The 17,202-nt window shown below is 41.5% G+C and overlaps 1 protein-coding gene across 5 annotated transcripts in view; it reads right to left on the reverse strand.

Annotated features, from left to right (window-relative positions):
- LOC144089865 (latent-transforming growth factor beta-binding protein 2-like) overlaps window positions 1-17,202 on the reverse strand; it is a 94,844-nt gene that overhangs the window by 71,305 nt on the left and 6,337 nt on the right. For 2 of the 5 annotated variants that reach the window (XM_077621086.1, XM_077621084.1), the window contains exons 1-2: window positions 6,935-7,485; window positions 1,423-1,496 (exon numbers count right to left, since the gene is read on the reverse strand). In XM_077621086.1, the coding sequence (XP_077477212.1) occupies window positions 1,423-1,496; window positions 6,935-7,203 (343 nt within the window). In that variant the 5' untranslated portion in view covers window positions 7,204-7,485. Of the gene's footprint in view, window positions 1-1,422; window positions 1,497-6,934; window positions 7,487-17,202 lie in introns of those variants that run through there. The other 3 variants (XM_077621085.1, XM_077621087.1, XM_077621089.1) reach the window with 3 other exon arrangements.

Genomic DNA, 17,202 nt, shown 5'->3' on the forward strand with positions numbered 1-17,202 from the left:
AAGTAGGAAGGCAGGAAGTGGATCTAATTAGGAGGCTGCTGGGGCCAATAAGTTTGTTGTGTAATCTCCTTGCTGGGTTTTGTGTGTGGCAGAGAAAGCAGTAAACAAGTCAACAGACACATACTGTAGAACGATCAAGCCTTGTAAACAGTTGTAAAATGTAAAAAATAGCTACCCAAAACTACTACAGCTTATTATTTCCCTCTCTGAAAAACAATGAGACACATAAACGTTAAATGTGGATGCAAACGCAGATTTGAACATAGTTCCTATTTTAAACAAGGCCAGATAGAGGGTCACATAACACAACGGTCCACATTTGAATTTGGAATACACATGCAAATGGTCTTATCTTATGATCTGGTGTTGATAGTTCATTCACAATAAATGTTTTCCACTCTCATCTGCTTATGATTATGTGCCGGTGAAGCTATTCAAGACTGTTGTGTCCAAAAAAAAAAAAGAAGAAGCTGCTCAAACCCAAATGGAAGCCTTGTGTCAAAATGAATGAAAGTCATTTCAATGCCAGGGTTAATAAAAATAATAAAAGGCAAACACCACATGATGAACATGTGTATCGGGGTAATGAGAAGAACATTTTCTTGGGGCAATTTTATTTGACAGGACAGCCATTAGTCATTATTACCTATGTTATTTTTCTGGTTGTTGGTATAGGCTTAGAAAGCTTCTCTGTCTGCAAACTTTACCGGTGGGAGCAGATGTACTATAGACTTACCAGACACAACATTAGGAACAAGTAAAATAAGATCTGCACTAAAAAAAAGGTACGTGTGCAAAGATAATAAAGCACAGGTGTAAAACTAAAGGGCCAGGCATCATATCGAGCCTGCCACAGGATTTTGCAAAAGTAAATCATCTTTCCAGTGAAATTAACATTCCGGTAGCCCTTAATGAAAGATTTCTGATTACAAAAATAAGATTATATTAGTTTGGTTCTGCGATTGGCAGGCCACGGATTCAGGGTGTCCCCCGCCTCTGGTCCGGAGTCAGCTGGGATAGGCTCCAGCACCCCCCGTGACCCTAATGAGGATAAAGCGGTTCAGAAAATAAAATGAGATGAGATTAGTTTGGTATTTTTTGAAAGTATTTTTAAAATAACATGAACTATAGAAAGAGATTTTTTTTCCTTTTTTGTTTTGTTAATCATTTCCATATATGTATATATATATTTCTTTCTTTTTTCAAAATAAAAAAGTGCTAAAACTAAAATGGTGGTTATTATATTGTATTATTATTTTATATGTAGCTACAATGTAGCCCATGACAAAGATGAGATTGACATTCCCTTACTAAAAAGATAAGATAATAATGATTGATTGATTGGTTATGCCCATTTTATGCAATACCGTTTATCCTCATTCGTGTCACTGCGACATAGTAACTTGTCAAAAGGATACTTACGTTTGATGCATCGGTTGGATCCTGGTGCCACAGCCCAGCCGGAGCAGCACTGCTGACCACCGCACACGTTGGGTCTGCATTGGGGGAAATTTGACACACGAGAACATGTTAAAATAACAATCTGACCGGTCATCAAGAGTGCTATCAGAAGTGCGTGTGTATGTGTCCTTGGACTTTCGCATGACAAAAACGATGTGATTTCATGTTGATTTGAGTTTGGATTATTCCGATGGGCTTGGACAATCGATAATGATATGAGAACTTGGAGAATATGCTTGAGAAGAATTTAAAGTCATGTGACAAAAAACAGGGGAGGGTCGGGAAACCCTATCCGAGTGTTTGGACGTGCACATCCCTTTCGCCATCATGCGAGAGTCGACACTGAAAACAAGCGTGGAGTTACTTGAACCTCACAGGGATTATGCGTGACCGGACGTTTGGTCGACCGGACGTTTGGTCCCTGGACGTTTGGTCGAACGGATGTTTGGTAGAACGGACATTTGGTAGAACGGACGTTTGGTAGAACGGACGTTTGGTCGCCGGGTTCGCTCGCTGTCAAATTATGACAGAGTTTACTGTTGATATTTTGATATTATATATTTAGATATTAAACTCTCTCTCTCATTATTGTAATTTTGAGAGCTGGTCTCAACAGTAATAATCCGGCGACCAAACGTCCGGTCGACCAAACGTCCGGTCGACCAAACGTCCGGTCGACCAAACGTCCGGTCGACCAAACGTCCGGTCGACCAAACGTCCGGTCGACCAAACGTCCGGTCGACCAAACGTCCGGTCGACCAAACGTCCGGTCGACCAAACGTCCGGTCGACCAAACGTCCGGTCGACCAAACGTCCGGTCGACCAAACGTCCGGTCGACCAAACGTCCGGTCGACCAAACGTCCGGTCGACCAAACGTCCGGTCGACCAAACGTCCGGTCGACCAAACGTCCGGTCGACCAAACGTCCGGTCGACCAAACGTCCGGTCGACCAAACGTCCGGTCGACCAAACGTCCGGTCGACCAAACGTCCGGTCGACCAAACGTCCGGTCGACCAAACGTCCGGTCGACCAAACGTCCGGTCGACCAAACGTCCGGTCGACCAAACGTCCGGTCGACCAAACGTCCGGTCGACCAAACGTCCGTTCGACCAAACGTCCGTTCGACCAAACGTCCGTTCGACCAAACGTCCGTTCGACCAAACGTCCGTTCGACCAAACGTCCGTTCGACCAAACGTCCGTTCGACCAAACGTCCGTTCGACCAAACGTCCGTTCGACCAAACGTCCGTTCGACCAAACGTCCGTTCGACCAAACGTCCGTTCGACCAAACGTCCGTTCGACCAAACGTCCGTTCGACCAAACGTCCGTTCGACCAAACGTCCGGTCGACCAAACGTCCGGTCGACCAAACGTCCGGTCGACCAAACGTCTTTCGACCAAACGTCCGAGTACCGGATTATGTGAGACACACAAACCTTGAAAATAACCCTGCATCATCAATAAATCACTAGGCAAATGTGAGACGGCACATTTGAAAAAAAACTGACAGGATTCTTGTTCTTGTTAATCGTTAATCCCAGATTGTAGTCAAGGTGCAGCGAGATGAAACAGCAACATTACGATTTGGGAGGAAACTGTATGTGCTGGACCCCTTCATCCCTTCTTAAGATATTTTCCTAAATGAATATCTGACTCTATGGGGATCTGACAAGAGAGGACACGGATTGACTTCTCGATCCTGCCTGGATTTTACTCATTAAGCGCTGCGTGTTGCACTGAGGCACCACAGAGATAACGTGTTAGTATTTTAGGCCGTTTGGCAGGCACTGCACTGACGTAAATCAAACACACTAAAGTCATCAGTCAGCATCAACAAATTCCATCACATAATTAACTCATGGAATGAAAACCTTAATGCCGCAGGTCGCAATTAAGTTGATAAATCAGCGTGTGTTAACACCTTGTCATTTGTTTACTCAAAGTGTGCAAAAAGAATGTGTTGTGTTTGAGCTTCGCAAAATCAGGTGTAGTGAGTCAATGTGAAAGTGCAAAAAGGCTTCGGGGTAGAAGCTGAGCGATGATTCCAAGTGAAAATGCATCATGAAAAAAACGTGAGTCATGTTACGATGAGTGACTTGTGGGTAAATCGGGATTCATTTATTACTTTGTTGACAATGTCGAGTCAAGCCTTAGACATATAGCGAAAGGAAGTATACAATACATGCATGAATTCTAAGGACAAGCACACACACACACTTGTTCAATTCAGCCATCCTTCATTTTTATAGTTCGACTAATAAATAATTTTAGGCCAGCCAACTTCTAATTTTGTATTAGAAACAAAAAAACTACATGGGAAACAGTACTATTCGGAGGATGAAAACCAAAATTTGATGAGTATTTTTTTTATTAAACACTGCTCTGAAAAGGCAGTTAGGTTTAATTTAACCTTGAAAAGGTTTGATTTTCTTGATTAATGGAGAGTTTCAATTTTTTTTTGCACACAATTGGTTATGGAAAGTCTCCTTTCAGGGATCAATGTAATAATAACAGTGTCTAATATGGTACAACAGTAAAGCATTTATGTGAATCAACTAGTCACCTCTCAAGTATCTCCTTTAAATTGGCTGTATAAAAAAAATCCTGAGGAGGATCCTTTATTTCACTCTGTAATTCAAGGTCGGCCATTGAATTCCCCTCTCTGATCATTATGTACAAAGACACACACACACACACACATCTGTGAGTATCATGCTTTGTCCCTATGGAACAAACAGAGTTGGATGTATCAAGGGTTCATTAGACAAAAAGAAAAGAGCTTTAATATGGAAACAAGCCATTTTCCTGCTGGAGAGTTTGACAGAGACGCACAACAGAGAAAAGAAACAGACTCATTGGACTAAACAGGTGGTTCTGATCGCCCAGCAGAATTTTTTTGTTGTTTTTTTTTTGCAAAACTTCCCCAAACGAGCTGAGCCACAACAACACATTGTCACAGGCACAAAGGACACACACACACTGTAACAATCTACATCTAACAGTCATGCCGCAAAGTAAAAATTACAAATAATCTTCAAGCAGTAGCAAAAAATATTGATAAAACTCCAGCAGGGGCTGTTAGCAGCTTGGCCTTATGTATTTTTAAAATGTATTTATTACATCTGACCTGCCATTACTCTCAATATATCAAGAATATTACAAACAGATCTTATTGTAGGAGTTTCTTGTTGCATTTTGTTAGGAATTCATTTTCAATTTGCTGTAGCTTGTATAGTATGGTAAAGATTACCCCAAAATAATAACTTAACAATAACAGACCTTTGCAGAGCTTTATAGTCAAGCAGAACTTCTTCAAAAATGAGTATAGGATGTCTAAATTCAAATTCAAACAGCTGGTCTTGTAGTTGCCTGTCTACCCACCAGGTGTTTAAGTAAATAGTCAAGTAAATGTTCAGTTAGAGTACCTGCCAATTTCTTAAAAATGTTTTGCAAATGTACCGAGTGAACTTAAGGGATGAGGCAGCTTCTCAAAATATCCACAGTTTCCATTATTCTCACTTACGTCAGTTTCTCTTTTATCAATTGTGATAAAGTAAAATACTCTGTACATCCTCTAAAGCACATGTCGACTCACCATTGATGTCAGCTGTGCTGCTAATTGCGGAGGAGGCGGGGTTTGCCATCAATTGTTGAATTCCTCACATGGCTGCAAAAAGCTGATTGTGTTTGCTGAAGTGCCAGTGAACAAAGTACACACAATATATAGTATTGTATGAACTGCTGCTTTCAGAGTTTTTTTTTTTTTAACAGTGCATTCTCACTGTTTTCCCAATTTCGTAAGGAGAAGCTATTATCTATTACCGAATGAGCATAACAGGAATGAGGCCAAAACACCAGCTGGAACAGTCACACACGACTGTGACAAGACATCACTCGTTATTGGTCCAGCAGGATATAATGCGGGTTGGGGGTGACTTCACTTGGACAGGACAACCCCTAAAGTCGCCTGTCTTCAGCAAGACAAGGAATAAAATGTATTCATTCACTCCATGTGTGCAAATTTCTTAGAGCTCTGAGAAAATAACTTTCAAACACCGCTTATGAGTTCAGTTAGGTGATAGAGTGGTTAGGGTGGTTGGCCTCACAGTTCTGGGGTCGAGGGTTCGATCCCAGGTTGGTCCTCACTGTGTGGAGTTTGCATGTTGTTGTGTGGGTTTTCTCTGAGTACTCCGGTTTCCTCCCAAATCCCAAAAACTTGCAGCATAGGCTAGTGGAACACTAAATTGGTAGCACCCCCCACAACCTTTGTGAGGATAAGCGGTTCAGGACATGAATGAATGAATGAGCGAGTACAGCTATTGTATGACAAACATACGTATGATGACAAGGTGACCACCAATGATACTTGCATTTGATTAGCTAAAATAGTATTGCCGTTTAAAAAGGATTGATCATGATAATTTAATGACTTCAGGGAAATATTGGCTTATACAAGGCTACCCAAAAAATGAATTTATTGAAGTGCATATTGGCAGACATGAGCAAGTAAACAAATCAAAATTCCATTATTGATGACGGGCGGCCTGGAGGTTGAGTGGTTAGGGGGTCGGCCTCACAGTGGGGGACCTGGGTTCAAATCCAGGTCGGTCTACCTGTGTGGAGTTTGCATATTCTCCCCAGGCCTGCGTGGGTTTACTCCGGGTACTCCGGTTTCCTCCCACATTCATAAGACATGCATGGTAGGCTGATTGGACACTCAAAATTGCCCTTTGGTGTGAGTGTGAGTGTGAATGGTTGTCTCCTCGTGCCCTGTGATTGGCTGGCCACCGATTCAGGGTGTCCCTACCTCTGGGCCGAAGTCAGCTGGGATAGACTCCAGCACCCCCCGCGACCCTAGTGAGGCTAAAGCGGTGCAGAAAATGAGATGAGAATGAGATGTTTGAAATGGTTCATTTACTATGAACATAATATGCCTTCACAATCACTCTTGCTTTAATTGCATTGTTAAAATGTTCCGATTTTTGGGGATTACCCTGTATATTAACGTTTTTCTCCACTATTACATATCAGGCAAGTGAATGTATGTGTCTTTGCACTTTATTGAACAAGAATCTTTGTGCTTGAATGTATACAATCAAGGTGTTAATACTCTACATTACATTAAAATAGTGCATCAAACTAAATGTTTTAGCATTTTATTATCTGTTGTATTGAAGCGTTTAAATAAATAAAAAAGTGTTTTAGTGGGTGAAAGGGCAAATATTGATTTGATATGGGAACAAATTGAGTTACGAGCTTTGTCATTGGCGAGGTCAACTCGTAAACCAATGCACAACTGTTATTTTGCCGTCCTTTGCATGTCCAGGATGGAGACTGTAATTTGTTACATCACCACATCCTGGCATGAGGCTGCTGCCAAAATGAGGAGCTACAACGTAATTGCATTTGGAATACGCTAATAAAATGGATCGCTCTCAACATACCGGTCAATAATGAAGGGTGCCATTCTTACCCGACAAGTCGCCGGCGGTTCACTCTGTTTCTGGGCTGCGTGTGGGTCACGCTGCGTGGGTGTCTGGCGGTCCTCGGGGCTGCGTTTAACAGGAGCCCGACATCCCCCCGGGCGTGGGTGGTCTTCGGGGGGCTTCGTTCGCCAGCCTCCGGGTTGTCCCATCGCATCAACCCTTTCCTCCCACCTGTCGAGGTGTCCGCGCTGCCATCACTTACGCGAACCAGCGTAACGACCAAAAGCGCAAGAGAAACCAGACTCCTGCGCTCCATTTTGTTTAAAAAATGTCCCCAAAAATGTCCTCGCGGTTTAACTTAGGAGCGAAAGTGACTTGCAGCAACAGCAACAGCAACAAAAAACAAAACAAACAAACAAAAAATGTCAGCAACTCTACTTCCGAAGTTCACTTGAACGCCATCCTCTCTATCCGAAGTGGGTACATCCTCATATTGACCTGGTAAAAGTGGAATGTCCTGAAAAGTGTTGAGGAAAAAAAATAACAAAACGTATTTGTCACATCAGATCGACATAGTCCTTCCTTTCTCCTCCAATGAGGCGCCCAAAAGAGCAGCGAGCTGCTGAAGCTGAGCTCCAAATGTGAGTGAGGGAAGGAGAGAAGCGACCATGTGCGTGTGTGAGTATGTGTGAGTGTGTGTATATGTGTGTGGTGCAACCATGAATATCACCACCTACTCTCTTCAGGAGTCACCAGAAAAAAAGGGAGGACACCCCCCTTACAGTGTAAGGGGTCGAGAACATTTTTGACAGAGAGCCATTAACAATTCATATTTTGAAATGTAATTTCTTGAGAGCCATACTCAGCATTTAAAAGTGAAAATACATGAGAATGTGTGCCTTTTTTGTCATTTGACTACTTTTGAAGTACAAAAAGTCTCTAAATTCCTTTGATAACATTGTTACGCAGTTGCTGATCAATGAGTATGCATGCAGAAAAGTCTAATGAAAAAAATATGTTTTAATTAGTGGCGCTAGAGGTAGTGTCAACGCCACAGGGTCGATGTGATGCTCCTATTGGTGCATTCGGGACTCAGCTCTCTCACCAGTGATTTCCATATTTTAGCTCACATATGCACCCATCAAAAGAGCGACATGTGGCTCCCGAGCCATAGGTTTCCTTCCCATGCCATACAACAAGGGTGTCAGACTCGGGTTGGTTCGGGTTTGGCCCCCGGGCCGCCACTTTGACACATGTGCCATACACCCTTTCAACTGCAGGGGTCCGCCTCATCTCATCATACCCATAATTGGGGTCTATTTGCCCATTTTGCTGGATTGCAGGACGGATTGGTGGATGAGTGGTTAGCGTATTGGCCCCACTGGGTTTGAATCCAGGTCATCGTTTGCTTGAAATAATCCTTTAAAGAAAGGATAGGAAACACTGCATTGTTGGAATCTCTTTCAACAACAAGTGATTGCAGCTTTTCTAAACTGAATGCTGCTGTTTATTTAGAAATGTAAACATGCATCCTGGCACCCATTGGCATACAGATGTAGCAGATGAAGCTCACATTTCAAACGATGTCGGAAACATTAGACAACTGCGATGGTTATGTAAGAAGTCCCATTCATGGCCTCTTGTCATCCACGCTGCATCATCGCTCCCCCTTAACTGTCTGGAAACAACACATTTCTCCACCACCACCACCATTAAACCTTAAACGGTCCAAAAGAGAGCTGGCTCCCACTCCTTGCTTTTGAGCCGCAATGGATGCACGGCCACCACGCAACACAACCGCACTCCGTGCACAGCAGTCCAAAACACATAGCGCCAGGGAAACAAGCAGAGTTGATATTTTGAACACTCTTGAAAGAGACTGAAGCTGCGTGCCACAGCTGATTAAAGTTAATCTTGAGGCCACGCACAATTGAATTAGAGCCAGAGGATGTATTTATGTTGTAATTGCGCAGTAGTCTCAGCCTGTGTCGCACCGTGACCACTCTTTTAAAGATTATGTATTCTTAAACTATCGATTGTTAGTCTCTAGGTGTCTTGATATTATAAATAGCTATTCATGGGGGGTTAAATGTCTCACAAAAGTGCATTGGAACGAGCACAGTTATCCTTCAAATGCAGAGCAGAAATGTCAGTATTTAAGTGTTTCCAAAGCACACAATGAAAATATTATTGTCTGGAAAACACACTGACGTAAACAAGTTCAAAGGTGTATGCTGTTTTTTCCTCCACATTGTACTTCGAGGGTTTAATTGCTACCATTTTCTGGGACTATTCAGACTCATGTGATGTCTTCTGCTCAGTTTTAGGAAGGGAGCATGTTAGGCCTGATTTAGTTAAACTATTCAAAGAAATTGTGATTTGTGTGGTCTAATAAGATTGCGGAGTAACTGGCGACAGGTGTAAAATTGGGGGAAACTACATGAAGAAAAAAAATGGTGAATGTACCACAAGCTCAAAATGAAGTGATTGAATTGGAATCAACAAGCCAGCCTGGATAATTTATCACCATGTTTTTGACTCACACAAAGCTTGCTCATTCAAAGAATGGGTGTGCTTACAATTGCGGTGTATAAACGCCCTGTGTGACTGGGAATAAGTTGCACATGAGTGCAATAAACATTTTGAGGAAGCCAGCAACCACATAAAACAATATTTTGTTTGATTTTACCATTATGAAGTGCAGGAAAATTGGATGCATCTGCCTCTCCTGTGTTAGACTAAGTTCAAGACTTGGGATAGCACACCCGAAAAACTGCTTTGGAAGAGGCCCGCACTAATCGCCAAAGTTTGATGAGATGACCAAGACGCAAAGCAATTCAGAGTTGAAGGTGATATTACCAGTGTGCGGTCGATTGGTTGCCGGTCTTTTGGTCGCCCGGACCGCGACAACGGGCGACCAAAAGACCATCGACAAAACAAGGTAAAACAACACAGTCTACGCATCAATAAAAGCCAACAATGGCCCTGAGCAGTTTCACTGAGCCGACGTGTGAGTGTATAAGAGTTTGTATGTACATGTGTTGTCCCTTTAAGAAGCTACGTCAGTCAGGGTCTTAGCAAGTTCTCCAACAAAAAACAATAAAAGTCCAGGAAATTTGGAGCTTTTCTTTAGCCTAATAATTACTAGGGCATTAAGTATGACTAAATAGTAATTCGCTGTTTGTATTTAGGGAATTTGAGCAACGATTTAAACGATTTTAACCTTCCGGGCGACCAAAAGACCGGCGCCCAATCGACTGTGTACCGATATTACCTGACTCTTTCTTGGGACTGATTGGTCCATTTCGCAAGCTCCAGAAATGTATTGCTAAATGCACGTCCTGGTCATTTTTGTTTGCCTCATTTCAAAGCTGTTCTGACAAGCAAGATCCAGTGCTATTTTAATTTTTCTCCCTGAAAAGTCTGAGTACTGGGAAGAGTTAAACCCATAAAGGGAACCATCTCAGTGACAATTTATTGTCCATTTACATCTTGAGTGGGGGCCTTGTCAACACCAATTGGGAGAGGGCTTGGAGTTCAAGTGTTTCTATAAAAAAGGCAAACAGCATCATAACAGCTTGAATGTGGAGCTGTCGTTTTAATCACGCCGCATCAACCAAGTGTTCCTGAATTTTAAGTGATTCCCCTGAATCGGCCACTGTGATGGCTTTCAATGGAGAGCACCACCAAGGAATGTCAATCTTTTCGTGAGCTACGTTTCTTTAACCGTTCGTATTAAAGCTTTGAGTCTTTTTCCTCTCGGCCAGCAAAGAACATAATACCGACATTGTTTCCGAGCAGGCAGCAGTCGAGATCTCCAGGGGGAAAATGGGGGATTCGTTTTGGCAGAGATGGTAAAAACTGAAATGATGTACTATATTAGTTTTTTATTTCATTGCGCATGACTATGCATCCTCTGGACGAATACTTAAGAAAGACTTCATCATTCTTTGCGCTGATGCAGAAAAAGGAACAAGATGAAGATGCAGCAGGAGGATCGTAAAATGTGGCTCTTTCCCAGCCTGAATGAAGAACGAATGCGCTTCAAAAACAGAAGTACTACAGGAGGCCATGCTTCATCTTTAATGGGTCTTTAATTAATAGTCATGTAGCTAAGGCACAAAACTACCCTGATTTACAAGTTCCCCAATTTAGTTTGTTACAGACAGAAGGCCTGTAAAGTCACCACTCAAGTAATTGGAGTTGTTGTTGTTGTTGTTTTGCAAGTTGTTTTCATGAACACTAATCTTGAACTCCTGTGTTAATCTGTGAAATTATTGTCTTGAAACTTGGTAGCAATGGGAATTTTTGTACCAAGGCTTATTAATGCATCTATGTGTATGTATGTATATGTATTTTATATATATGTATGTATATGTATTTTATATATATGTATGTATATGTATTTTATATATATAGATGTATGTATGTGTATTTTATATATATGTATGTATATGTATTTTATATATATGTATGTATATGTATTTTATATATGTATGTATATGTATTTTATATATATGTATGTATATGTATGTATTTTTACTATTATATATATGTATATATATATGTATGTATTTTTACTATTATATATATATATATATATGTATGTATATACATGTGCTTATTTATTTATGTATTTATTTATTAACTTACTTATTACTTATCTATTCATGTCTGTGACTGCAATGTAAATCATCATCAAGTTCATCCACACCTTGATCAAAACATTTTTACTGAAAGAAATAAAAAAGAACATACAAGAAATCTATTCAGCCTTTTTTCCTTAGGGATGTTATACTGCAAATGTAAAAGCGACCTAGTCTGATGAATGGGGCAGGAAAGACATTTTGCGGTGTCGCCCTTGTGTCTCTCTCCTTGTTTTGATTTACTGCTCTACTGTGAACAATGAATATAATGATGTCACGCCATCGAAAGATTAACGCCCCCGGAGCTGATTCAATGGGCGTAGGAGCATGGTGGCAGATTTGGGGCCGAATATGACAACGTTACAGAAAGCAATGCTTCTCCAAAGATGTTGAGTATACGAGAAATACTGTACATAAATATGTTGAGAGAGATCACCTGGATTCTCACTTTTCCAAGGCCCTCTGTTTGGCACACCTCTTCGTTTTGATCTAACTTTAATGAGGCCTGCCCGAGCTGTTGTTTCGATGTCCTTCATGGTGAAACAACCATGGAAAATTGAAAGTATTTTCCGCATTACCGGGAGCACAGAAAGTGATATGTGCACCGACTACCCCATATCCCTCAAATCTTACCACAGGAGCTCCCAAATGATGTTGAATAAGCAGACTGAAAGGTAGAAAAAGACAGCAAGTCTGACACTGAATGTCTTTCCATTCAATAGTCCAGATTTTAGAAATTGATGGACAGTAGGTACTCAATTTAGAGCCAGGTTCACTGCTTTTACGGCAATGTAATCTGTATCGTCAGCACTTGATGAACGCTACCTAGGTAGCATAGTCATAACTGCAGTAAATACTTGTTTAAAAATACTTCGCCTTTAACTTGGTACGCCAGATTTATTGTTTCATATAGCCAATTTTTCATGGGAGGAAGAAACACAGCTTCTAATTGGACGATGGATCTTCTCGTCACACTCTCTAAAACATTGTTTACCTTCAAAAGAGCTTTTATTGATGTTCTTTGCTCGTCTTTTAATGAGGAAAATTAAGTGTGTTTCTGAAAAACTTGGGAAAATGACCGATCTAGAAGAACTGTTTTGCATGTTTCCAGGCTATTTGATAGATCTTTTGTATTGACTATTTTGCAACTATAGTCATGTTATGGCCGGTCAATGTAAATTGTTCACAAGGACCTTTAAGATGTGTATGTACTCTAATTTCATTTAGCTCTCTTTCATAAATTATCTCCAGCTACAATGACAGAAGAGCTGAAAATGTGTTCTATGTTAACGATCAAATACTTGCTTTTGAATCTTTTTTTGTGTGTTTGTGTGCAACACTGTCCGCCATAAATCTCTCCAATCTTTGTGATCTCCTTCCAATTAAAAGCACACGCTCACTTACGCAAAACTGCGGAACTGCACGCAGGATCGGAAAAGGTTTACAAATTTGCGGCTTGTTTTGATAGCGAACCTCAGCCCGTTGAGTAATGCGCATTTAAGGACTGTTTACCGCTTGGAACAGATGATGCATAAAGCCCATTTAGCAGTTGACTCACGAATGACACGTGCCTTCCAGCACCCCCGCCACTGACAGCGCACTGGTTTGGTATGGCGGAACGCACCGGGCAGGACTAATTGCTGGCTGTGTTTTCAAGCGGCGTTCTTCGCGTATGTAGCGTTCAATTCCATGTCATGCTCACGTTTGACGAGCACCAGTCCCACTGGACGGGCCTCATGCTTGGTTAGCCGCGGAGCAGAGAATCATGTGCTCTGCGCGACGGTTACGCTTAGATGAATTAAATGTCTTCTTCGCTGCCCCCAATTAAGAGTGAAGGTCGAGGAACCAGAAAGTTATGATGCGATTTAACCCTCCGCATGTGGTCAATTTGACCTGAACGGCTTCCTGCTAAGCATGATAAATTTGTTATTTTTCGATCCATTAACCCTTTTTCACATAGTCCATTTAGTCACAACAAACTGCCGCCCTGTTTTAACATGTTTACTGCTCAGACTGCAGGAAAAAAAAGACAGAGCAACAACGACTTGACTTTGGTTCAAAGTGGGCAGTTCATTGGGTTAGTGGCTGGCGCGTCTGACAGGGCTCCAGCACCCCCGCGGCCCTGAGAAGGCTAAATGGTGTTGAAAAAGAATGAATAAGTATTTTTAAATATAGAGTTCCTTTTCAATGACCTTGTTTCTATTTATTCAAGTATAAATTTCAGTGATACATAATTAACTTCTGTATTTACTTTTTGATATTTTTTATTTCATCATGTGCCATTAACATGTTTTTTTAATGTAAAATGTGACTTGGCTCAATAAAGTTGAAAAACACACATTGTAGGTATATACGATATTCTATCTACTTATCAATGTGGTCAAATGAGACCAAAATTGGAAGCCTGGAAAAGTTTTCCACTTGATATGGGAAAGAATAATGGGGAGAATACATGTTTTTACCACACAGTAGCATAAGAGTAAATGCTTGTCTGTTCGCATTTACATGATGAATAGATCATGCAAAATAGGACGTCCACATGCGCTAAGTAGGTCACGTCAACCCTGGATGTCTTCTGCTACCTATCTCGTAAATTGCACCCCTGAGGGAGATGTTCTTTGCTTGTTGTGTAACATTGTTGTGTACAAGCCCACACAAACCAGCTCCACTTCATCCGGCCTTCTCATGCCAACGCCAAAACACATTGTGATGTTGTGGCACACTTTTTGGCTCGCGTTTAGCCCATGTGGATGAACATCCAAGCTGATTTGAAGCTTAATATTCACTCAGCATGTCAACAAAACCACACAAAAAGACCGCCGTATGCTGTAGTAAATTTCCCTTTTTTTGCGTTATCTTTTGTTAACATTCCAGTAATGTAAAAGTGTTCATATGACTGGACCCCCAGCCCGCCGTTACAGCTGACTTTTATACCTCAGCTCTCCATAGGGAGCAGGAAGAGGCCCCGTGCGTCTAAGGCTTCGTCTCCTGGGCTGCACTAAGCGCTCAGCAGGCTTCAAGGGCAAATGTTCATTAGGGAGCCAAGTTTTAATAAGCCCGCAGACAGACATGCTGCTACACACCCTCAAATGCCAGAAGAGGTGAGTTTGCTTATCTTGCCGATCCTCATGACTTCACATTGTAATGGAAGCTATTAAAAAAAATACCTGGTGCACAGAACACCTCACCGGGCAAGCAAAGGACTTCTGTGGAGTCGGCTTGACTTAGGGAAAGACTTAATAGCAACTGCAATACATTATAAAGCAGCAGATACTGGTGGAATTATTGAAAATGCCAACAGGCACAATGGAGGCACCAGAATTTTTAAAATCGATCGTTATTTCAGACTTTGTTAAATTCACCCTACAAGAATATCAGGTGATAAATCACACTATGACATAAATCATCCAGCTCAGCCATCAACAATACACTGAGATACAGTGATACTCTGCGATAAGAGTTTTTCTCAGTATGAACAATCATTTTTCATCCCTGGCTGTTAAGAAAAACTCCCCCCCAAAAAAAAGAGTATAAAATAAAACTAGTAATGTTCCTCTAGCCCCACACCTACAACAGTATCGTGTCAATCAAAAAGCTACTGTAACAGGTTTGTATTAACAAATTAACCTCAACATTTCCAAAGATAAGAATAGAGGGGACATCCATTTATTTCCTATGACAACTGCTGAGATCTAACAAAGCCATAATACATTACGTAATGAAACACGAAAGTGGCTGCACTTAATCCCCCATTCATTGGGGATCCCTTGCATGCTAACAGACGGCGGTGTTAATCCCAGGGACCACCGCCGCCTAGCTCCCCAACGGCTTTCATCAAAGGAACAAGTCAATTACCCAATGAGTGAAAACAAGTCGAAGAATCAAGACGACGACAGGCTTGACTATGAGGTAACAAAAAGGTCATGAAGTCATCCTCCAGCTGTATTGACCAAACTCTGTGGGTCCTTACAAAGATAAAAGGGAGGAATCACTACAATTCTGCGTCAAAACTTACACGAGTGAACCTGATATACGTCCTCTCTGTGCGGGATGTTTAGATGTTTAGACATGTTTGGCTCGCACTCTTTGTTCTGAAGCAAGTTTCGGGCCTGGAAGAACTTCAAGACATTTCATTAGAGGACAAACGGAGACTGGAATGACAGACTTGATACTAGAAAACAAAGTAGTGTCTCTTGGTTGGTCGCTCTACGCTGCTACAATATATGATTAAGTTAAGCCTGTCTTTGAAGATAATATTTGATAAACATGTATTTGGGATCCGAGACTCAGGGTTTAATATCGTTGTGGTAACCCATACAGTTCTGTGGACCATATGCCTGCGTGTAAAGCTGACCAAAAATCAATGCTTCACAGGGCCTCGTTAAAACGAAACAAGACTCTTAATATATATTATGTGAAAATAATATGACATGCATTATAACAGGGCACGAGTGTGGTGCCTTTAGTACTTAGAAGAAGACCTCCTACTCATGTCTAACATTTCAACAGAATGAATAAGCCAGAATGTGACAGAGTGAAACCAGAAAACTATAGACTCTCTAATTGGAGTTCGGGTGGTCCCCGAATTACATCTATTTTATCGCCGCAACATCCCTATCTTAAGGAGGGTGATAAGATGTATGACATGGTTTTGATCCTCGATGTTGATCAGAGAATGGCAACGGTGTGCGGTTGAGGTTTAACCACATCTGGATCCAGCCTGAACACCGTTAATCAGTAAACTAAACAGAACAGAGTTGACTCTCCTCGTCACAAACACGCAGGAACTCCTGGAGTTGCGTAAGACTCTTTAACATGTCATTTGACTCCATTGCAAAAAATGAAAGTGCTTCCATATTCCACATGAAGGCTGTGATCAGTAACTGACGTTCTGTGCGTTCCCCCCAAGACGTGTCGATGACAAAAGAAATTCACAATCTGAATTAAATAGAAGTCCAGTAACTTTGATTAAAGTACCACAATGCCCTGGCAAAGGAGAGCCACAATCGTAGCTGAATTTCCAGCTGGGAAAACAGTCAAAGACAAATACAAAATGAGGACATTTGCATCGAGCAGCTGTAGGCCGAAATTCATGCCCAGATGTTCACATAAAGTGGGCCAGCCTGACTGGCTCGGGCTCCTGATGTCAATAACTAGGCCACGCCTCTTAGTGAACGACTACGTTTCAGCGCCAAATGGACGGTGACAGAAGTCCAATGCATTTTATCTGAGTGTTGACTAGCAGTATTGTTTTTTTCTGACGGACGAATGACAGATTACTATGACTTCCAATTTAGATTCCACAAGAACAAGTACTACTTGGGTGGTGCCTTGACAGGCCTTTAACCTGTAAAAACTGAACATAAAAACTAACAAGTCGAGTGACTCATAAATCAAACAAGGTAAAAATAAATACTTGAGTAATGAGCAGATATCTTCCAAATCCCAATCAGCTATTTATTAATACTTTGCTACTTCTCAGAACCAAAGAAAAAAGTCTCTACAGCAGGCAAATTTGCTGATGTCATCTTAACTCGTCAATGATTCCATAGACGGAAAACTTTCCACCACAATCCACAGATAAAGTTGCACATCTGACAAAATGCATCCGTCCTTACGGAGCCATTGGCCCAACTCGCAAAATGAAAGTCTGGAATGAGCGACCTCAA

This window comes from Stigmatopora argus, chromosome 15 (assembly GCF_051989625.1).
Source record: "Stigmatopora argus isolate UIUO_Sarg chromosome 15, RoL_Sarg_1.0, whole genome shotgun sequence".
In the NCBI taxonomy this organism is placed as follows: domain Eukaryota; kingdom Metazoa; phylum Chordata; class Actinopteri; order Syngnathiformes; family Syngnathidae; genus Stigmatopora; species Stigmatopora argus.